Source organism: Anomalospiza imberbis, chromosome 18, assembly GCF_031753505.1.
Source record: "Anomalospiza imberbis isolate Cuckoo-Finch-1a 21T00152 chromosome 18, ASM3175350v1, whole genome shotgun sequence".
NCBI classification, from domain to species: domain Eukaryota; kingdom Metazoa; phylum Chordata; class Aves; order Passeriformes; family Viduidae; genus Anomalospiza; species Anomalospiza imberbis.
In genome coordinates, this window is record NC_089698.1 from 5433764 (window position 1) to 5450346 (window position 16583).

Consider the following 16583-nt stretch of genomic DNA (forward strand, 5'->3'; position numbering starts at 1 on the left):
AAAAAACCTGAGATAATGCACTGTAGTTACAAAGCTCACATTTCATTACAGAAATCTGTGGGAAATGGGGTAAGACCTATTAGGATTTTGCAGACCTTCCTGCTGGAAATATTCAAATCAGCCCTATCCCCACGCAGTCAGCCTTCCCCTCGAGGAGGTGTCCTCATGCTATCCCCTCTCTGAAAGAAGCTTTTTGATTTCAGTCATTGTTAAGAGGAAGGCAGGACAGTGGTCCATCACAGCAGAACGACGGATTACCAGCTCAGATCGCTATGAATTCAGGCATAACATCATTCCAGAGCCAAGGACTGTATTGCCTTAAATGGAAAAGATCTGCAATATTTAACAGGTCAGGAATACTATCCATTTCTGTTTATTTAAGCATATAAGAGGGTAGATTTAGATTTTAAAAGTCTCTCAAAAAATATAAAATACAAAAGTGCATGAATACTCCTCTGATAATTGTCAGTTATGAAACTGGGGAAAAAAGCAGGGGTGAGAAAGGAAAGGAAGAAAAAAGGGGAAACATATTTTTTTAAAAAATCAATTTGCTTATTTTCACTTAATATGAACAGAATTCTGGAAAATTAGTTTGATTTTCCAGCTTAGAAAAATCATGGCATTTGCCACATCAGTAAATCCTCATCAACCAATTCCAGTGCTGCCCGTCACCCGCCAACCTGCCCAGAGAAGGACACCAAGGTCAGCTAAGCTCATGCTCCTTTGCAGGAATTATCAGCCTTGCAAGCATTCCCCAGTCCTTTTCCACAGCATAACCCATTTCACCCCGCAATACAGAGTGAAAAAGTGACTTTTACACCAATAGCCCACCCAGGAGCCAGCCCATTCCATTCCCTATGGAAAAGGGCTCTACAGCCTGTGACATTTTAGCTGCAATACAATACAGATTGCAATCACTGTAGATTCCCCACAGTGCTTGCTTGTAAGAGTCACAGAGACATCATTACTGACAAGAACAAGGTCACAAAAAGGTATTTCATTGTTTCTAGTGAAATAACAGAGGTTGTCCCAGGAACCCAAACACTCCCATTCAACCCCGCTTCAGCTCCAAATGGCACAGCAAGAAAACAGCTCCTCTCCCATGGAGAACATGATGTGTGCCCAGATTCAGTAGCAGCAGGGACAGATGGAGCCAGGAATGGTGGCACAAAGTTACAGATTACAGGAAAAAAAAAAATCTGAGCTTTTGAATCCTACTAATACACAGTGACCAAGATGAAATGCACTATTCCAGTCTCCAGCACGTACTGAAAATCCAAACAGAGGACTTGGACATACCATAATATACAGATTCAGATTTCAAAAAACAAATACAGATCTCCAAGAGAGTAACTTATGGCAGAGAGATAATGAGATTTGCATGAATTTACTAAGAGCATATTTTCTCCTGTACTCCAGGAAAACTGAAGAAGCTGTTTGTACACAGAGGCATTACACATGAATGAATCTCCTTACAGAAATGTTCTTGGTAAATATGCCTAACTTGTGGCAGTCAGGAACAAAGGGATAGCTCAGCCCTGTGTTGCTATTGATGATTTACTGAATCCTTCATGACATCCACACCCACCACAGTCCATTCAGGTTTTGTCCAGAATTTAGTCACAGAATTGATTACCAATTGACTTCTATGTGCAATTTTGTTTAGTATCTAAACCAGCTGCTGTTATCAGGCTCAAGCAGGCAGAATTTCCCACACTGCTCCTTCATAAAAACAAGATACATTTCATAAACATGAAGCACCACTTCATACAACTTGCTGGCTTGAACAGTTCAGAAAAAAGTGCTCCCACCTGAACTCCAGTACCCCATGATGCACTCACAAGCATAATGGTATTTTTATTGTTATCCATAGATTCACTATTCTGCATTAGCAAACATGACCACACCACTAGCCACACCATTCTTTTCTCCCATTAGCCCAGAGGCTGCAGCAAACCCTAGCCAACAACAGGTCAGAGCAGCCCAAGGCAAGTCCAGGGCAATGGGATCCAGCAAAAATCACCATTTCACTGATGAGGGAGCCACTTGAGCCAGCATCCTGTGGGCAGCACACGTGGCTCTGCCAGCAAACTGTACCCTGGAGCTAAAGGAAGCTTCAAAAAGAGGTTTTGATAAAGGAAAGATTTAGCTCCAGAACTACAAGAACTGTCAGCCTGCCCTCAGTGCAGAGAAGATCAAGGACCAAGTCATCAGAGAAGGGAACAGAGCTGGGGAGGGGTCTGGAGCAAATCTGATGAGCAGCAGCTGAAGGACCTGGGGAGGCTCAGCCTGGAGAACAGGAAGCTCAGAGGGGATCTTCTCCCTCTCTACAACTCCCTGAAAGGAGGTTGTAGCCATCTGAGGGTTATTCTCCTGAGTAACAAGTGACAGGACAAGAGGAAACGGCTTCAAGTTATACCAGGGAAGGTTTAGGTTGGATATTATTGAAAATTTCTTCATGGAAAGAGTTGTCCAGCCCTGGCACAGGCTACCCGGGGTAGCAATGGAGTCATCATCCCTGGAAGTGCTCAAAACCATGTGGATGTGGCACTGGGGTACATGCTTTAGTGGTGAACATGGTGATGCAGGGTTGACAGTCGGACTTGGTGATCTTGTCCAAACATAACAATTCTGTGATTCTACGTAATTCTTAAAAACTGAGCTGCTGAGCACACTGACATGACTGATTTTACGCTTTTCAAAAAATATGATCAATGTAAGGAATCGGTCATGGCTGTAGCCAGACCTTGTGTAATTACTGGCTCCTGAGATGCTGTCAGTGCAGTTGTGCTCGCCCAAAGGCAGGGGATGTCTCATGCTGGAATTCCAGCCTGATTTCCCAAGGCAACAGACTCACACACTGCGCTGGCAGCTCCTGGACCCAGTGCCTGTGTCCCAGGGCACTTGGCCAGCATGGACCTTGCTCTGGACTAGAAGAAAAGGATGCAGGGAGAACCTGGAAGGAAGTGGAGCCAGAGGTGAGTCACCAAGGTCCACAGGAAGAGTCTTTATTAGTTCTGATGCTCGTGGGAAAAAAACAAGTAAACAACGGTCATTTTTTAAACTTAAAAACACACATGGCTTACAACAGGAGTATTTCAGTCACAAGCAAATTCAGTCTTTCACTTGCTGAAGGCAAGAGAACCAGTTACACATTCCAGGCAATAGCTGTATCTGTGAATCACCAGACAAAGGAACATACTCCAGGGTTACACACAGGACTAATAAACTGCATGAGATTCTATACAGCACCGTTTCACAGCTGTGAAAGCAAACATCTCTCAATGAGCAAAACACCTTAAACATTTGATAATAAAAACATGGGTAAAGCAAAAGAACACGAGTATAAATAAATAAGTCAAGGGAGACTCCCGATTCAATGAAGCAGCACATGCATTCAGCTCTCTTATTCGGGTATTCTAATAGGGACAAGGCAGGCGAATGACTTCTCGGAAGTCACTTGAGGGAAGGACCAGCAGTACCAGGGGCTGTGGTACCACTCAGTGCTGCCCTGTCTCATTTTCTGTGCTACTCAGACCTGGGGCAGCAGAACCTCCTGCGTGGTCTGCACGAGCCCCTTTCCTGAGGCTACTCCGTGCAGCACATGACGGCAACACTGCAGCGGCACCGGGCCAGCAGAAATCCCAGCCGTGCTCACGTGAGGCTGCTGGCAGCACGGACTGAAGAACCTCTGCTGAGAATCCCTGGGACTACAGCTGAACACGCAGCCTAGTCCAACATGAACATAGTTTGCATCACATCAGGAACAGGAATTATTTTTTTGCTCAGACAAGTAAGATGCCTGACAGTTCAGAGAAGTTCAGCTGTCTCGTGTACCCTCTACACAATCAAATTTGACTGCCCAAAATCGACTCGATTTGGACACAGACAATAATGCAGAGAAAAAAAAATAACCATCTGACATGGTGATTTAAGCGTAAGTGGGTGAGCCAGTACTGCCGAGTGAATCCTGACACTCTGAACAGAATCTTCCAGAGCCGAGGAGTCCAGCCAACAGCCAAGAATAATATTTCAGTGGTTCAGTCAATACAGCTGTAACCATGGCCTGGAGGGGTTTCCACAGCCGTAACCACAGGAGTGACTGCACACTCACTTGAAAATAGTAAAAACAGACATTTAAAAATCTACAGCTTGTAGACATCTTAAAACCAGTTTGAAAGAAGGCACAGAGGGGCCTGAAAAATGCACCAACACTCCCACCAAGCTTGACTGTCATCTGTTTATCCTTCTTACAAGATAATGACTTGAAATAAGAACTCCTCTCACTAGGTACAATCACTTGCTTGAAAAAAAACCTGAAGGAACAGCTTCAGACTAGCTGAAGAGAGATGAGGTGTACAAAGCCTGACTGATCAGACGGAGCTGCAGTGGCACAAGGCACGTTCCAACCAGGACAGTCTAACACCGTTTATTCGTGTCTCACACTCACAGCCAGAGACACTCTCATGCCTTTCACATATGATTCCTATTTCTTCCCTGATGTAAGACACAGTATCACACAACATACTACAGAAGGAGCCCTGCTGGTTCAAGCAGGCTTTCCCAAACGAAAAAAAAAAAAAAACCCAAAAAACAACCACAAAACCAAAAACCAAACAAAAAACCAAAATGGATAAAAAAAAGAAAATAAAAAGTTTAATAGTCCACAGCTGCCAGGAGCAAAGGGTCACTGCCGCAGAGGGGCGGCACAGCCCACTCGGTTTGCTGGCTTTTCCCTTCAAAGAATATCCATAAAATGCACTGCCAAGCGCCACGGAAAAGCGTCCTGCGCCGCGTCCACCGCCGCGGCCCCGCTCGGACACCGCGCACCGCCCGGCGCGGGGCCCTCCGCGGGCACCGGGACCCGCGGCCGTGCGGGGCGCGGCCCGAGCACCGCCCGCGTCCCGCCCCGGCACGGAGCGGCGGCGGCACCTCCCGCGGCGGCCCAGCCGGGGCGAGGGGAGCGCGAGAGGGAGCGGGGCGGACCCTGCCGGCTCTCACCTTCTTCCGGGGCTGCCATTTCATCATATTTGTAGAGCGGGGACGTGCAGCATCAAGGTGGCGCTGGGGCGGCGGGCGCAGCGGGGCCGCAGCCCGCGGTCATGCTGCCCGGCCCCGCCACCAGGCCCGCGCCGCGTCCCGCGGGACAGCAGCCGGCCCGGCCGCGCGGGCCATGGGCGGGGGCTGTGCCCAGCCGGCGGCTCCGCCCGCACCGGTCACGCCCGGGGCCCGCGGGGCGCGGCCGCTCCCGGGCGCATCGCGGGCGGCGAGACCCGAACCAGGACGCGGCCCCGGCCCGGCCCGCCCGGCGCGCGGCGGCTCAGAGGCGGCGCCGGCCCGGCCCCGCCCCCCGCGCGCCAGGCCCCGCCCCCGCCGCACGCGAGCCCGCGGCGGGCGCAGACGCAACGGGACGATAGGGGGCGCTGCGTGAGGGAGCGCCCCGCGCGCCTCCTGCCGGTGCCACCCGGCACGGGGACAGCCCGAGCGGCACCGGCACACGGGGACAGCCCATGAGGTACAGGCACACGGGGACAGCCCGAGCGGCACCGGCACACGGGGACAGCCCGAGCGGCACCGGCACACCGGGACAGCCCGAGCGGCACCGGCACACGGGGACAGCCCATGAGGTACAGGCACACGGGGACAGCCCGAGCGGCACCGGCACACGGGGACAGCCCGAGCGGCACCGGCACACCGGGACAGCCCGAGCGGCACCGGCACACGGGGACAGCCCATGAGGCACCGGCACACGGGGACAGCCCGAGCGGCACCGGCACACGGGGACAGCCCATGAGGCACCGGCACACGGGGACAGCCCATGAGGCACCGGCACACGGGGACAGCCCGAGCGGCACCGGCACACGGGGACAGCCCATGAGGCACCGGCCCACGGGGACAGCCCATGAGGTACCGGCACACGGGGACAGCCCGAGCGGCACCGGCAGACGGGGACAGCCCATGAGGTACCGGCACACGGGGACAGCCCGAGCGGCACCGGCACACGGGGACAGCCCATGAGGTACCGGCACACGGGGACAGCCCATGAGGTACCGGCACACGGGGACAGCCCGAGCGGCACCGGCACACCGGGACAGCCCATGAGGTACCGGCACGGGGACAGCCCATGAGGTACCGGCACACGGGGACAGCCCGAGCGGCACCGGCACACGGGGACAGCCCATGAGGTACCGGCACACGGGGACAGCCCATGAGGTACCGGCACACGGGGACAGCCCGAGCGGCACCGGCACACCGGGACAGCCCATGAGGTACCGGCACACGGGGACAGCCCATGAGGTACCGGCACACGGGGACAGCCCGAGCGGCACCGGCACACGGGGACAGCCCATGAGGTACCGGCACGGGGACAGCCCGAGTGGCACCGGCACACGGGGACAGCCGCTTTGTCCGAGCACACGGGGACAGCCCGAGCGGCACCGGCACACGGGGACAGCCCATGAGGTACAGGCACACGGGGACAGCCCGAGCGGCACCGGCACACGGGGACAGCCGCTGTGTCCGAGCACACGGGCACAGCCGCTGTGTCCGAGCACACGGGCACAGCCGCTGTGTCCGAGCACACGGGGACAGCCGCTGTGTCCGAGCACACGGGTGTGCCGGGCACTGGGGCGGTGCCGCAGGTGGAAGGGCTGTGCAGTTCCAGCTCTGCCGTGCGGCTGAAGTCTTTTCCCGTGGAGCTTTCGCGGCCACGGCCGGGGCTGCAGGCAGAGCTGGGCACTGTGGCCATCTCCAAGGAGCCCGTCATTCTAACATCACAGAGCTTCAGCCTTAGCTCTGGGGCTGCTCTGAGACTGCTCTAATAAACGAACATAGGCTCAGGACACTTACAAATCCTTAGGGCATGAACACAACACCGTTTAACTCTGGGCTTATATTACTGAAATGGTGCAGAAGTGTAGTTTTCATTGCTGTGAGGAATGACCAACAATGTAGCATCTTGGAGGTAAACAATAAACTTAACGGCAATGTAATATCAAAACACAGGTCACAAAATATTCACTGCCAGGTCCCTTGGAAATACAACAGTTTCTTCTTTCCATTGCAGCTCCTCAGTCCCAAAGGACAGCGTGCCCCGGGTCTCAGGGAGGCCAGAGCACTGACAGGGTATTTTAGCTCTAGCCTCGATGCTCAGATGCCACTCCCTCCCACAGTGACACAAAGCTCAGACACCAGTCCCAAAGCTGCCTTCAGCAGGTCCCCTCTTGTCCCACTACCCTCAGACACGAGCTCCGGGTTCTGTGGATCTGTTCCCACACCTTCCCCTGGATTACTGACAGTGCATGTGGCAGCACAGAGATGCAAGTGAAAAATACAGCTTTGAAATGCAGCAGGGACTGAAAAGAACAGGTGTGGCCTGGAACACGAACTCCTGCTGGTTTTACTCCCCAGATCTGGTGTCTCATGGAGCTCTGCCTTTCTATTACAGCAGCAACAGCAGAGCAGTGGGCCCTGAAACTCAGATTTCCATAAATTGAAAAACTGGTATTGACAGTTCTGAAGAGTTCTGTACATAGCAGTCAGTGCCCGAGTCAAGAAAATAAGTGCTCGGCATCAGACAATGCCATTCTCCACGTGGCTGTCAGAACGAAGCTCCATCAAATTCACTGACAGATTACAAAATGTGGTGTTTTGACATAATCAACAGGAGGTTTTTCAAATTCTTCCCAAGTAAGGATAATTAAGCGGAAGCAATGCAGGAGCTGTTGTAAGAGACTAAAATGTTATAGTTAATGGCTTAAACATTGTTATGAAGGACTTTTTGCCCATTGTGACAGAACTGTGTAAAGAAGCTGCTGCGACCATCAAAGCCCACCCCTCCCTGGATGTGACTCCTGACTGAAGCATTGGACTTGAGTGAGTAAAGCTTCCTAAGGGACCTTGTGATAATAAGATAAAGGTGACACTATTTCCAATCATCTCAGGTCTAGCAACAAGGAAATACATAAACAAACATTTTATTCCTTTTACTACTTTACAGTGAATAATGGTCATAATTTTGGCCAGTTGGCACAAAATCATCCAGCAAAAATGACAGCCTACACCAATACTTTTTTTTTTTTTTACTTTCTTTGATTTACTGGTGTTTTTAAAATTTGCATTGTAGATCTGACAGTCCAGTACATGGTCCTCCTTTCCTACAGTCAGTGAATACCAGAAGCAAGCTGTGCATTATTAGACATATCTGATAGCTTTCAATCTTACAACACAATGGATAAAAAACCTTTTAAAGTGTTCTCTTCAAATTAATCTTTGGCAAGAACCTAGAACTATTTAATGTATTACCACATTTCTTGCATAATCCTTTCTTTTCAATAATTTCTAAGTTGGTATCTTTATTACACCTTGAAATTCCCTCTGCTCAACCCAAGTGAGCGTCACCCAGAAGCAATCACCCACTGCAAGTAGGAAAAGGTCCCATTGGAGATGGCTTGTTGAGCAGCTTGCTAGTCAGGCTATTCAAGCAGAATGAGAATTCAGTTCATTGTGTAATTCTACTCAGGTAGCAGCTAAATTGGACAGTGTTCAGCAGGTCCATGAAGACTCAGAGTAACAACCTGCACTTCCCTGTGTTCTGCCTGGGCTGGCAGCGTGTGAGATGCCAGCACTTCAGTAACACCCACACAGCCAGAGCACTGCAGACCAAGCTCCTAACAGCCGAGTCCCTCGGCAAATTCATGAAGGATAATGAAATCAAGTCCTTTTCTTTCTGATTTTATTAAAGCAGCTTTCAATTCATTACAGTGATTTTGTGTCTGTCACTTTTTCTCCCCTCCAGCCAGAGTGCTGAAGGCAGACACAGCACCTCACCAGGGTTTACAGATGAGACTCTGCATGAGTGACTGAGCTACGGCAGCTGCTGAGCAAGTGTGGCCTGCAGAAGGGAAAAAGGAGTTCAGAAAATTCCACGCTGGGAGAAGGGAACTCCCTTCAAGTGCAGGAATTAAGCAATTCTTTTAATTACCAGACCAAATCTCCTGACAAAACTCCACCTATTTCGCACCCTTCAGGAAATAAAGGGTCAACATTCCATCATTATCCATGCCATCCTTTGGTGTTTCAAATGAAAGCCCTACTCCATGCCTTGGAGAAGGGAAAATAGGGGGGGATAATGGGAGGAAGAGAGGTGACAATCAGAGAGAGAGAGAGAGAGAGAGAGAGAACACAGTGCCCACAGTGCCCTGTTCCACCATCCTTCCCTTCACAGTGCAGAGAGAGCCTCTGCTGGCACCTCAGTTGTGACTGTATTATATAAACATGATGTGCTGTGAAATATCTGGGTGATAGTCCTATGGCAAAACGTGTTTCTGTACTTCGATGGATAGGAAACATACCCTAAATTTTAACTGCATCTTACCAAGGAAGGTGTTTGCCTTCAGAACAGTTGAGACTCTGCTATTGGCTTAGGAGGCTTCAGTTCAACCCTTACATGATCCTGAGCAGAAAACCATGTTTGGGACCTGCTTCTAATTATGACTTGCCCCTCCTTTTTTCCATAGGAAGTACAATTACTGCTGCTATGGAGACAAGTGTAATTCAGGCAAGATGTGGGTCAAAGCAATACTTGGAAGGCAAAGATTCACAGAAAAGCACCCTTTCTGCTATCTGTCCTCTCCTGGAGAAGGGTCTTCTCCCAGTCTTCCCTTGCCAACTTCCATCACCATCTGCTGCCTCAGGTAAGGAAGAGTCAAATAAATCACCTGTAACTAACACCTGAAACTTCTCACCAGCAGAGCTGCTCTTCCTCCCTTGCCCCCCATTCCCACACCTTACCCCGTGACTCCAGGCATTCACAGGATCTGCCAGCACTCACATCATCAACGTCTCTGTGGGCGTAACAGTCTCAGAGAAGCTCTTACTAGCCCAAAATGGGAGACTTACATTAATTTAGTGGAGAAGGCTATAAAAATTTAAATCGTTTTTAAGGTATACTTACAATGTTATCAGGTTCCTGAACCAAAAAACTGCTTTTATTCCCCAAGACAGTCCCCTATGCCTGCTCCTCACAGTACACCTTAAACACATTCCTATGAATTCTTTCCAAAAAACCCAGTTGCAAGCTGTATTATCTTACATGCAGACAGTAGTGAGACTGAAAACAATCTTGCCCTTCCTGGTATGATGCTGCTTGGACAAAAGGCCTGAGATGATAATTTGTTGGAAGAGGCAATTGATTCAAAGGAAAGGTTTGTGTTGAAATGAAGGAATTCTGTGTCTGAACATGAAATAACATCAAGCAGGACAGAGGATGGCTGCGGTACCTTTAAGGACATCTTGCACTGAGGAAACAGATCCATCAATACACTAGAGGAACCAACAAGCTCCCAAACCCCAGCAGCAAATTAAATGTGACACCTTTCAATTATGATTTAAAATCACATCCCCACTTAGACACTTCTCCTAAAGAGGTGGACTTCAGATACACCTGACAATGACATGAAGAAACTGAAAGATAAAATAAATTAAAGTCAAACATATTGCTTTAACAATTGCCTCTTCTGGAGCTCACAGGTGAGCAGGGAGGGAATAAGAGTTTGGTGACATACTCTGCACATTAAATTTGTCCTGTTTTTCAGGATACAGAACATACCTTCTAAATTTAAAGAAATCATAGAAGCATATGCAAAGTTTTAATAAAAATTCTTTTTTAGCTTTGTCTGAAAGGGCTACACAATAAAGCTATTGTATTATAAAGGATCTGTTTTGTCTATTCTAAATTTCTCTTCCACACAGTGGAAATGTAAGCATGTTACCCAAGCTATCCTACTCCTGAGCCCTGAGACACTCAACAAAAGATCCTGTAACTGTCAGAAACAGCCCTTAAAACTCTCTAAAGACTCTTCTCTTACTGGCTTAGAATGATAGGCAGTTCACCTGCTGAACTTTCTTGTAAAATGTGTACCAGGAATTTTGTTTGTGTCTGTTCACATTTTCAGTCAGGACTGTATGAATAAGAAATGTGACACAATTTATCCATATGCAGCACCATGTCTTCCCAAAGCATAGCATGCTGCATCTCACAGCTGCCCTTTTCACTGCTGCAGCAGTAAGAGAACAGAGGAAAGAAATAAACTGAACTCCTCTACAATGACAAAGTGTCTACAGACAGCCAACGAACCCTCAAAACCAGAATCAGATAAATCTTCTTCAAACAGACAGATGTTCAAAGAGCAATCCCTTCTGTCTGAAGAATACCTTGTCATTGCCATGTCAGAGATAACCATTTCAAAAGTGGGAAACAACCTTAAGGTGTTGTAAAACCCTACAGCACCACTGAAATCATTGGAGCAGAGACAATTTGGCCTCTCTGAGGAGTCACATCTAAGATTCTTAGAATAGAATAGTTCCAGATGGGAGGGACCTAAAACAATCCAGTGCAGTTTGCTGAGGAGAAGCATCTCCAATTCAGCAATGAAGATTTCTGATGCAGTTTTAGTTAGCTTCACTACTTCAAGCAGTAAAATTAGGAGAGCCCACCAAAACAGGAACTTGAGACCCTGTCCATGACCAAGGCAACCCCAATTAGCTTTGTCCTACAACAGTGAAGCCAGCACACAAGACTTAGAACCTGACTTCAGTGGCATTTTTCTGCATAAAGTTGTGAGAGCATTTAAGAATAACTAGGACAGCTGTTGGCTCCAGCCTAAAAATACAGAACACATCTGCTCAATTTACCTTCATGTGCTCAAACAGCCAGCACTGAAAAAGCATAAGGCTTAAAGAGGTGCTAAAATTTTTCTCTATGGAGAAACTGAAGGAAACAACCATGCAGCAGTTTTCATTCATGCCTGACAGGAAAGGTGAAGGGTGAACTATTTGCAAAAACCAAAAATAAAACAATATTCAATCTGCACCTACATAAACGTGTTTACTGATGGTAAGAGACTGGTTTAAAACACTTTTTTGAAGGTTATGTAAATGGAAGATAATTACTATATATTAGATTACTCCATAATCTATTTTTGCAATTAGCATCTTTTCTTACTGAGGTTTTATTACAAAAGGGGACCTCACAGCAGACCCAGAAGCACAAACGAAGTCTTGAAACCTGTGCTCACTTCACCTTTCTTTTTCTCCAACACAGATTTTTCCATTTTAAAAAGTGATATTATCTGCAGATACCTTAGAAACAGAGGCTTTTTGCACAGACAGAGGGCAAACAGGAAAAAAACAACATTATCTTCTTCCCTGGAATGTCTCTGCTGATGTGTCTGGACCCCTTGGAACAAGGACTCTGGTGTCACCCACAGACCCCAAAGCCCAAGCCCCACCATGCAGCACAGAAAACACAATTAGAACTGAAATGTAATTAAGTAATTATAGCTGGAAAAAAGATTGCGGCAAGTATTTTTAACCTGATACACAGTAGCTTTGACAGCAGGTTCTGAATGTGTGTCAGAAATATTAAAAAAACAACAAGTGTGGGAAGGAATGACCTGAATGAAATAAACAAAAATAAGAAAGGGGAAGAATTAACTAAAAACTTTTCAATTTCTTAAGATCTAGGAGAAATGTAAAAGACTCAACAGATCTTGAATTACATTGCTACACATGATGCCTCCTTTATGTGCTGCTTGTACAAGCAATGACAGACAAAAGAGAGACAAATTGGTTTGATATATTCTCTCTGCCTGGGCACAGACTTTCACTGCTCAACATGACATGGTAGCAGGTTGTCAGAAATGCAGTGATTGTCAGGTTTTCACACTGCTACCCAACCACCATTCTATAAACATCAGAGTTTAGGTAAAATGCTGCCAATAAGCTCATATTTACATTTCAGAAAAGTGTGCTGTTATTCTTCTCCTTCTAATTAAGCTGTATAAAGGCTTAGGCCTAATAACCATGACTTTAATGTCCTAAAACTGCAAATGTTTTACAACGGTTTATTGCAAATAATTCCAGGCTCAATAAAAACCAGTTCAAAAATAATTAAAAAAAAATTTTAAAAATATTAAAAATAATTTTGTTGCAAGCCTCAACTGAGGTGCTACAGGAGCCCCATATCAGACAGACAAGTTGGTCCCTAAATCTAACAGCCTGGCCTATTAAATAAATGATTTTTTTCTGCTGGGTGTCCTGATCATTCTAAGAGAACAGACAAAATCTGGGAACATACCTCTTGTAGATCCATCTTCTAAAACATGAAGAAGACAGCAAATGGTGCATCTTGTTTATGAGGAAGAAAACTCCTTTCTGATGCCACTTGTTAGAAGTTTATGCCTTGAAGTCTGGGAGCAGTTATCACACCTATCCAAGCACAGGGACACTTACAGGGCTGTGCCCTTCCTTATTAAAACAGCCCAGAACACAATTTGCCTCCTGAGTTTTCCAGCTGGAGAATCCCCATGGCTTGCTGAGGACAGGGTCTCACTGCCAGCACGGCAGAAATGCCTGGGCATCCCAGACAGGAGGAACCAGATCCCTGCTGTGGTACAGTCTTTGAGCTCAGCAGAACAATTTCTACTCAACAAGTGTGCACTACGAACCTTCTGGCAACTCACAGATCTCACATTCCTCTGAGACAACCATCAGAGCACCCTTAAGCAGATCCCTCAGAACAGCACAGTTCCAAAGATTCCAGAGTGGCAATTTACCTGTGTGACTACTACGGGAGACTTCTTTGTAGTCTTGTACACAGACCAGCAAGATAATAATACTATTAGTTAGCAATGATCCTTTTAGCAGGAAAAATCATCAGTAAACATACAAAAATATATAAGAGAGAAAAAAACTCTCAAGCTTGAAATGTTCCATTTGGATAAAGAATTCCTGACTTTCTGTAGGCGTTCTCCTGTTGCTGCCTTCCAGCATCTCCCCTCCTCCCTTTAATTAGAGCCTGTGCAAAAGGAGGGAGAAGCAAAGCTGTATTTAACTCTCTGAACACCAATGACCAGATAACACATTCTGTACTGAATAAAAATATTTTTAGTTGACCTCAAAATCCAGGGGGAAAAAATCTAGGGAAAAAACCCCGTATTTTCATCCTGAAATACAGAAAAGCTTAAACCCACCTTTGGCTTTATTGCATGTGAAGCATTGTTGGGTAAGAGATTCAAATAATTCCTGGAGGCCAGTTAATCTGCAGAGAGAGCTGTGCATCAGTAAAGAGAGCAATGTCTAGCACCAGAGCCTCTGCTGGTATGTGGAACCATCCTTAATAGGAAGTACAAGTGAAAATTGGAGTCAATAGATTCCTTTGATTCTCCTCTGCTGCAAGTAACTCCTATGAAGAAGCCCTCAGTATGTTTTCTGGATAAAACAGGAATTTCTCCGAGCTCATCTCAGAAAAACATTGGGAAAGGCATTCTACGCGGGCTGCTCCCAGGAGCAGAACTCAGGCTCCAGCACTGAGAAACCCCATGGAGTGTGTTTGTACTCGGCACAGAGCGCGGCTGAGCCCAGGCTCAGCACAGGACATTTCTCAGCATCTTTACAAAGCTGGTTTTTCCATTTTTCCGAGCGCGTTCCAGCGCGCACATCTGGCAGCGCCGCGGCGCGAACAGCAGTTCCTGGCTCTCCGTGCATGTGTTCTGCATCCCATGACATCATGCACTCCTCAGCCTGCCAAAGAGCAGGCTCTGCTGTACAGACCACCAAAACAGAGCCCCAGCATCCCTGTGGGGAACAGGGCTAACTTCCAGCCCCAAAAGTTTTCCCCTTGCAAAATCTTGTTCAGTGTTTCATCTGTTGTGCTGCACTCTCTCCCACTCACATCCATTACTCAAAAACAGTTTTCAAATCATTCCTAAATTGCTTCTATTCTATCCTGCCTGTAAAGACCTTTTCTTTGCACAAGGCTGTAACTACTCAGTTACTTCTCAGCAGAACAACCCTTTTTCCTTTTATTCACAGTGGGTTTTTAACTCTTTAACAACCTGAAAACTGGGAAATCTGTATTTTCCAAAGAATCTTAGGTTTGTTTTTCTTTGCTATGGGTAATAGTAGGTGGCACTGTACAGATTGATTGTTCTCTGGAGATGGGATTAATGGCTCATCTTGTGTCATACTCATTACTTAACACTGCCTCAGCAGCACAGAAGCTCTCTGGCATACTTAAGAAAATAGGTTCTACATTCTAGGGCAAATCAGAAGAAAAATAATTCTATTACCTGAAAAATGTTCACATTCAAAATCTTTCAAAACCTTTTAAAGAAAGGCAGACAAATGCCAAGATCAAAGATCCATGACTTACACACTTATTGGTGGAGAGACCTGGAGCCAAGAACTGCTGCATGATTAGACCCTGGAATTTACCAAAAAAACTGGCTCTCTGCTCCTACTCCTGTTATCAATCCCAAACTAATCAGCTAGAAGGAAACAGACATACAGATACTGCAATTTGGTAATGAAGTCACAATGAGAGATAAGGCTGCTAGATTTCCCTGCAATAATGTCACCAGCAGAAGTGAAAAACAATGTCTCCAAGCCTGATTCCTCTTAAATAGGGCTTAATTGTCAAAGGGGGGAGAAAAACTGCAACAGATTGATATTTCAAAATGACAAATTTCAGTTTTCTTCTCATGCAAAGTGGTCTCGTGCAAAACAGCCAACTCACTCATCAGGCAAGGGTCACTCAGAGGTTATCCACAGCAACAGGACAAAGCCAGAAGCCAGGTCTATCACAAATTACCAGGCACATTGGCTCGAGGCAGCAGCAGCCCATAAATCTATTTCTCCCAAGACAGTACTTGCATTTCTAGATACAGTGATTCCACTGACATCTCCTTTGCTTGCCACCAGAGCATTTCCAGATATCAGTCTAATGTTCCAGAACAGAAATACGAGGGCATTCACATGAATTCAAGTCACTGCACTCCCAAATGAAAAAGCAATTCTTTCCTATTGCCTGCCCCCCTGACTGAAGGTTCTCAAGCCCAGTTGCTGTGTTTGGCATCAGGTAACTGCACTGACTGACACTCATTTCAGAGCACTCTTGGAAAAGTCACCCAGTTAATGCCCTTGAGTTTCTTTTCATCCAGCATTATTATTAAAAAATAATTACTATTTTAGTACTTTCTCCAGTGATGACCAGTGTTTAAACTAAGTCATTTGCTTTATATTAATAAAGATTAAAACATGCTATATACATGTAACTGTGTAGTGTTTCTGACACAGAAATGTATATGTTTTGTTTATATTACCTCTTCCCTGAAAAAAATCTCAGATTAATTAATTATTATTATATATTAATTATTATTATATAATTATTGCTACATTTGATACTCCAGGAACAATGTATTTTCCATTTTAATTCTGGTAGGGAAATACATGATATAAGAGAATCCCAACTGCAGATAAAGTAAAAGATCTTAGAAATACCAGATTTAAAAACAGTGAAAGAAGGAAGAGTCAATCTGGCACTCCTGCTCTGACTGTTACAGGGTGGTTTGTTTTGACTTGGGGAGTCCTGAATATTTCTGGTCCTTCCTCACTTGTAACAGCAATGCAAGGAAATTTATGTCCCTGAATTTCAGTTCTGTGTCTGTTTTCATGGCAAGTTATTCCTGACAGAGTCCTTATAGAAGCTTTAAAGAGAAGTAACCCTGTGATCGTAAAGATGG

General features: G+C 46.4%; 1 protein-coding gene and 1 long non-coding RNA gene across 4 annotated transcripts in view; both read right to left on the reverse strand.

Annotated features, from left to right (window-relative positions):
- Positions 1 to 16583, reverse strand: part of TTC28 (tetratricopeptide repeat domain 28) — a 110203-nt gene that overhangs the window by 73602 nt on the left and 20018 nt on the right. The window contains exon 1 of one of the 3 annotated variants that reach the window (XM_068208691.1): positions 5002 to 5292. The exons of the other annotated variants lie outside the window; for them this stretch is intronic. Within the exon in view, the coding sequence (XP_068064792.1) occupies positions 5002 to 5028 (27 nt within the window). The 5' untranslated portion in view covers positions 5029 to 5292. Of the gene's footprint in view, positions 1 to 5001; positions 5293 to 16583 lie in introns of those variants that run through there. 3 annotated transcript variants of the gene reach the window in all.
- Positions 8718 to 14472, reverse strand: LOC137484668 (uncharacterized). The gene is made up of 2 exons (XR_011004951.1): positions 13139 to 14472; positions 8718 to 8893 (listed from the first exon to the last, which is right to left on the reverse strand). It is a non-coding gene; the product is annotated as an uncharacterized lncRNA (long non-coding RNA).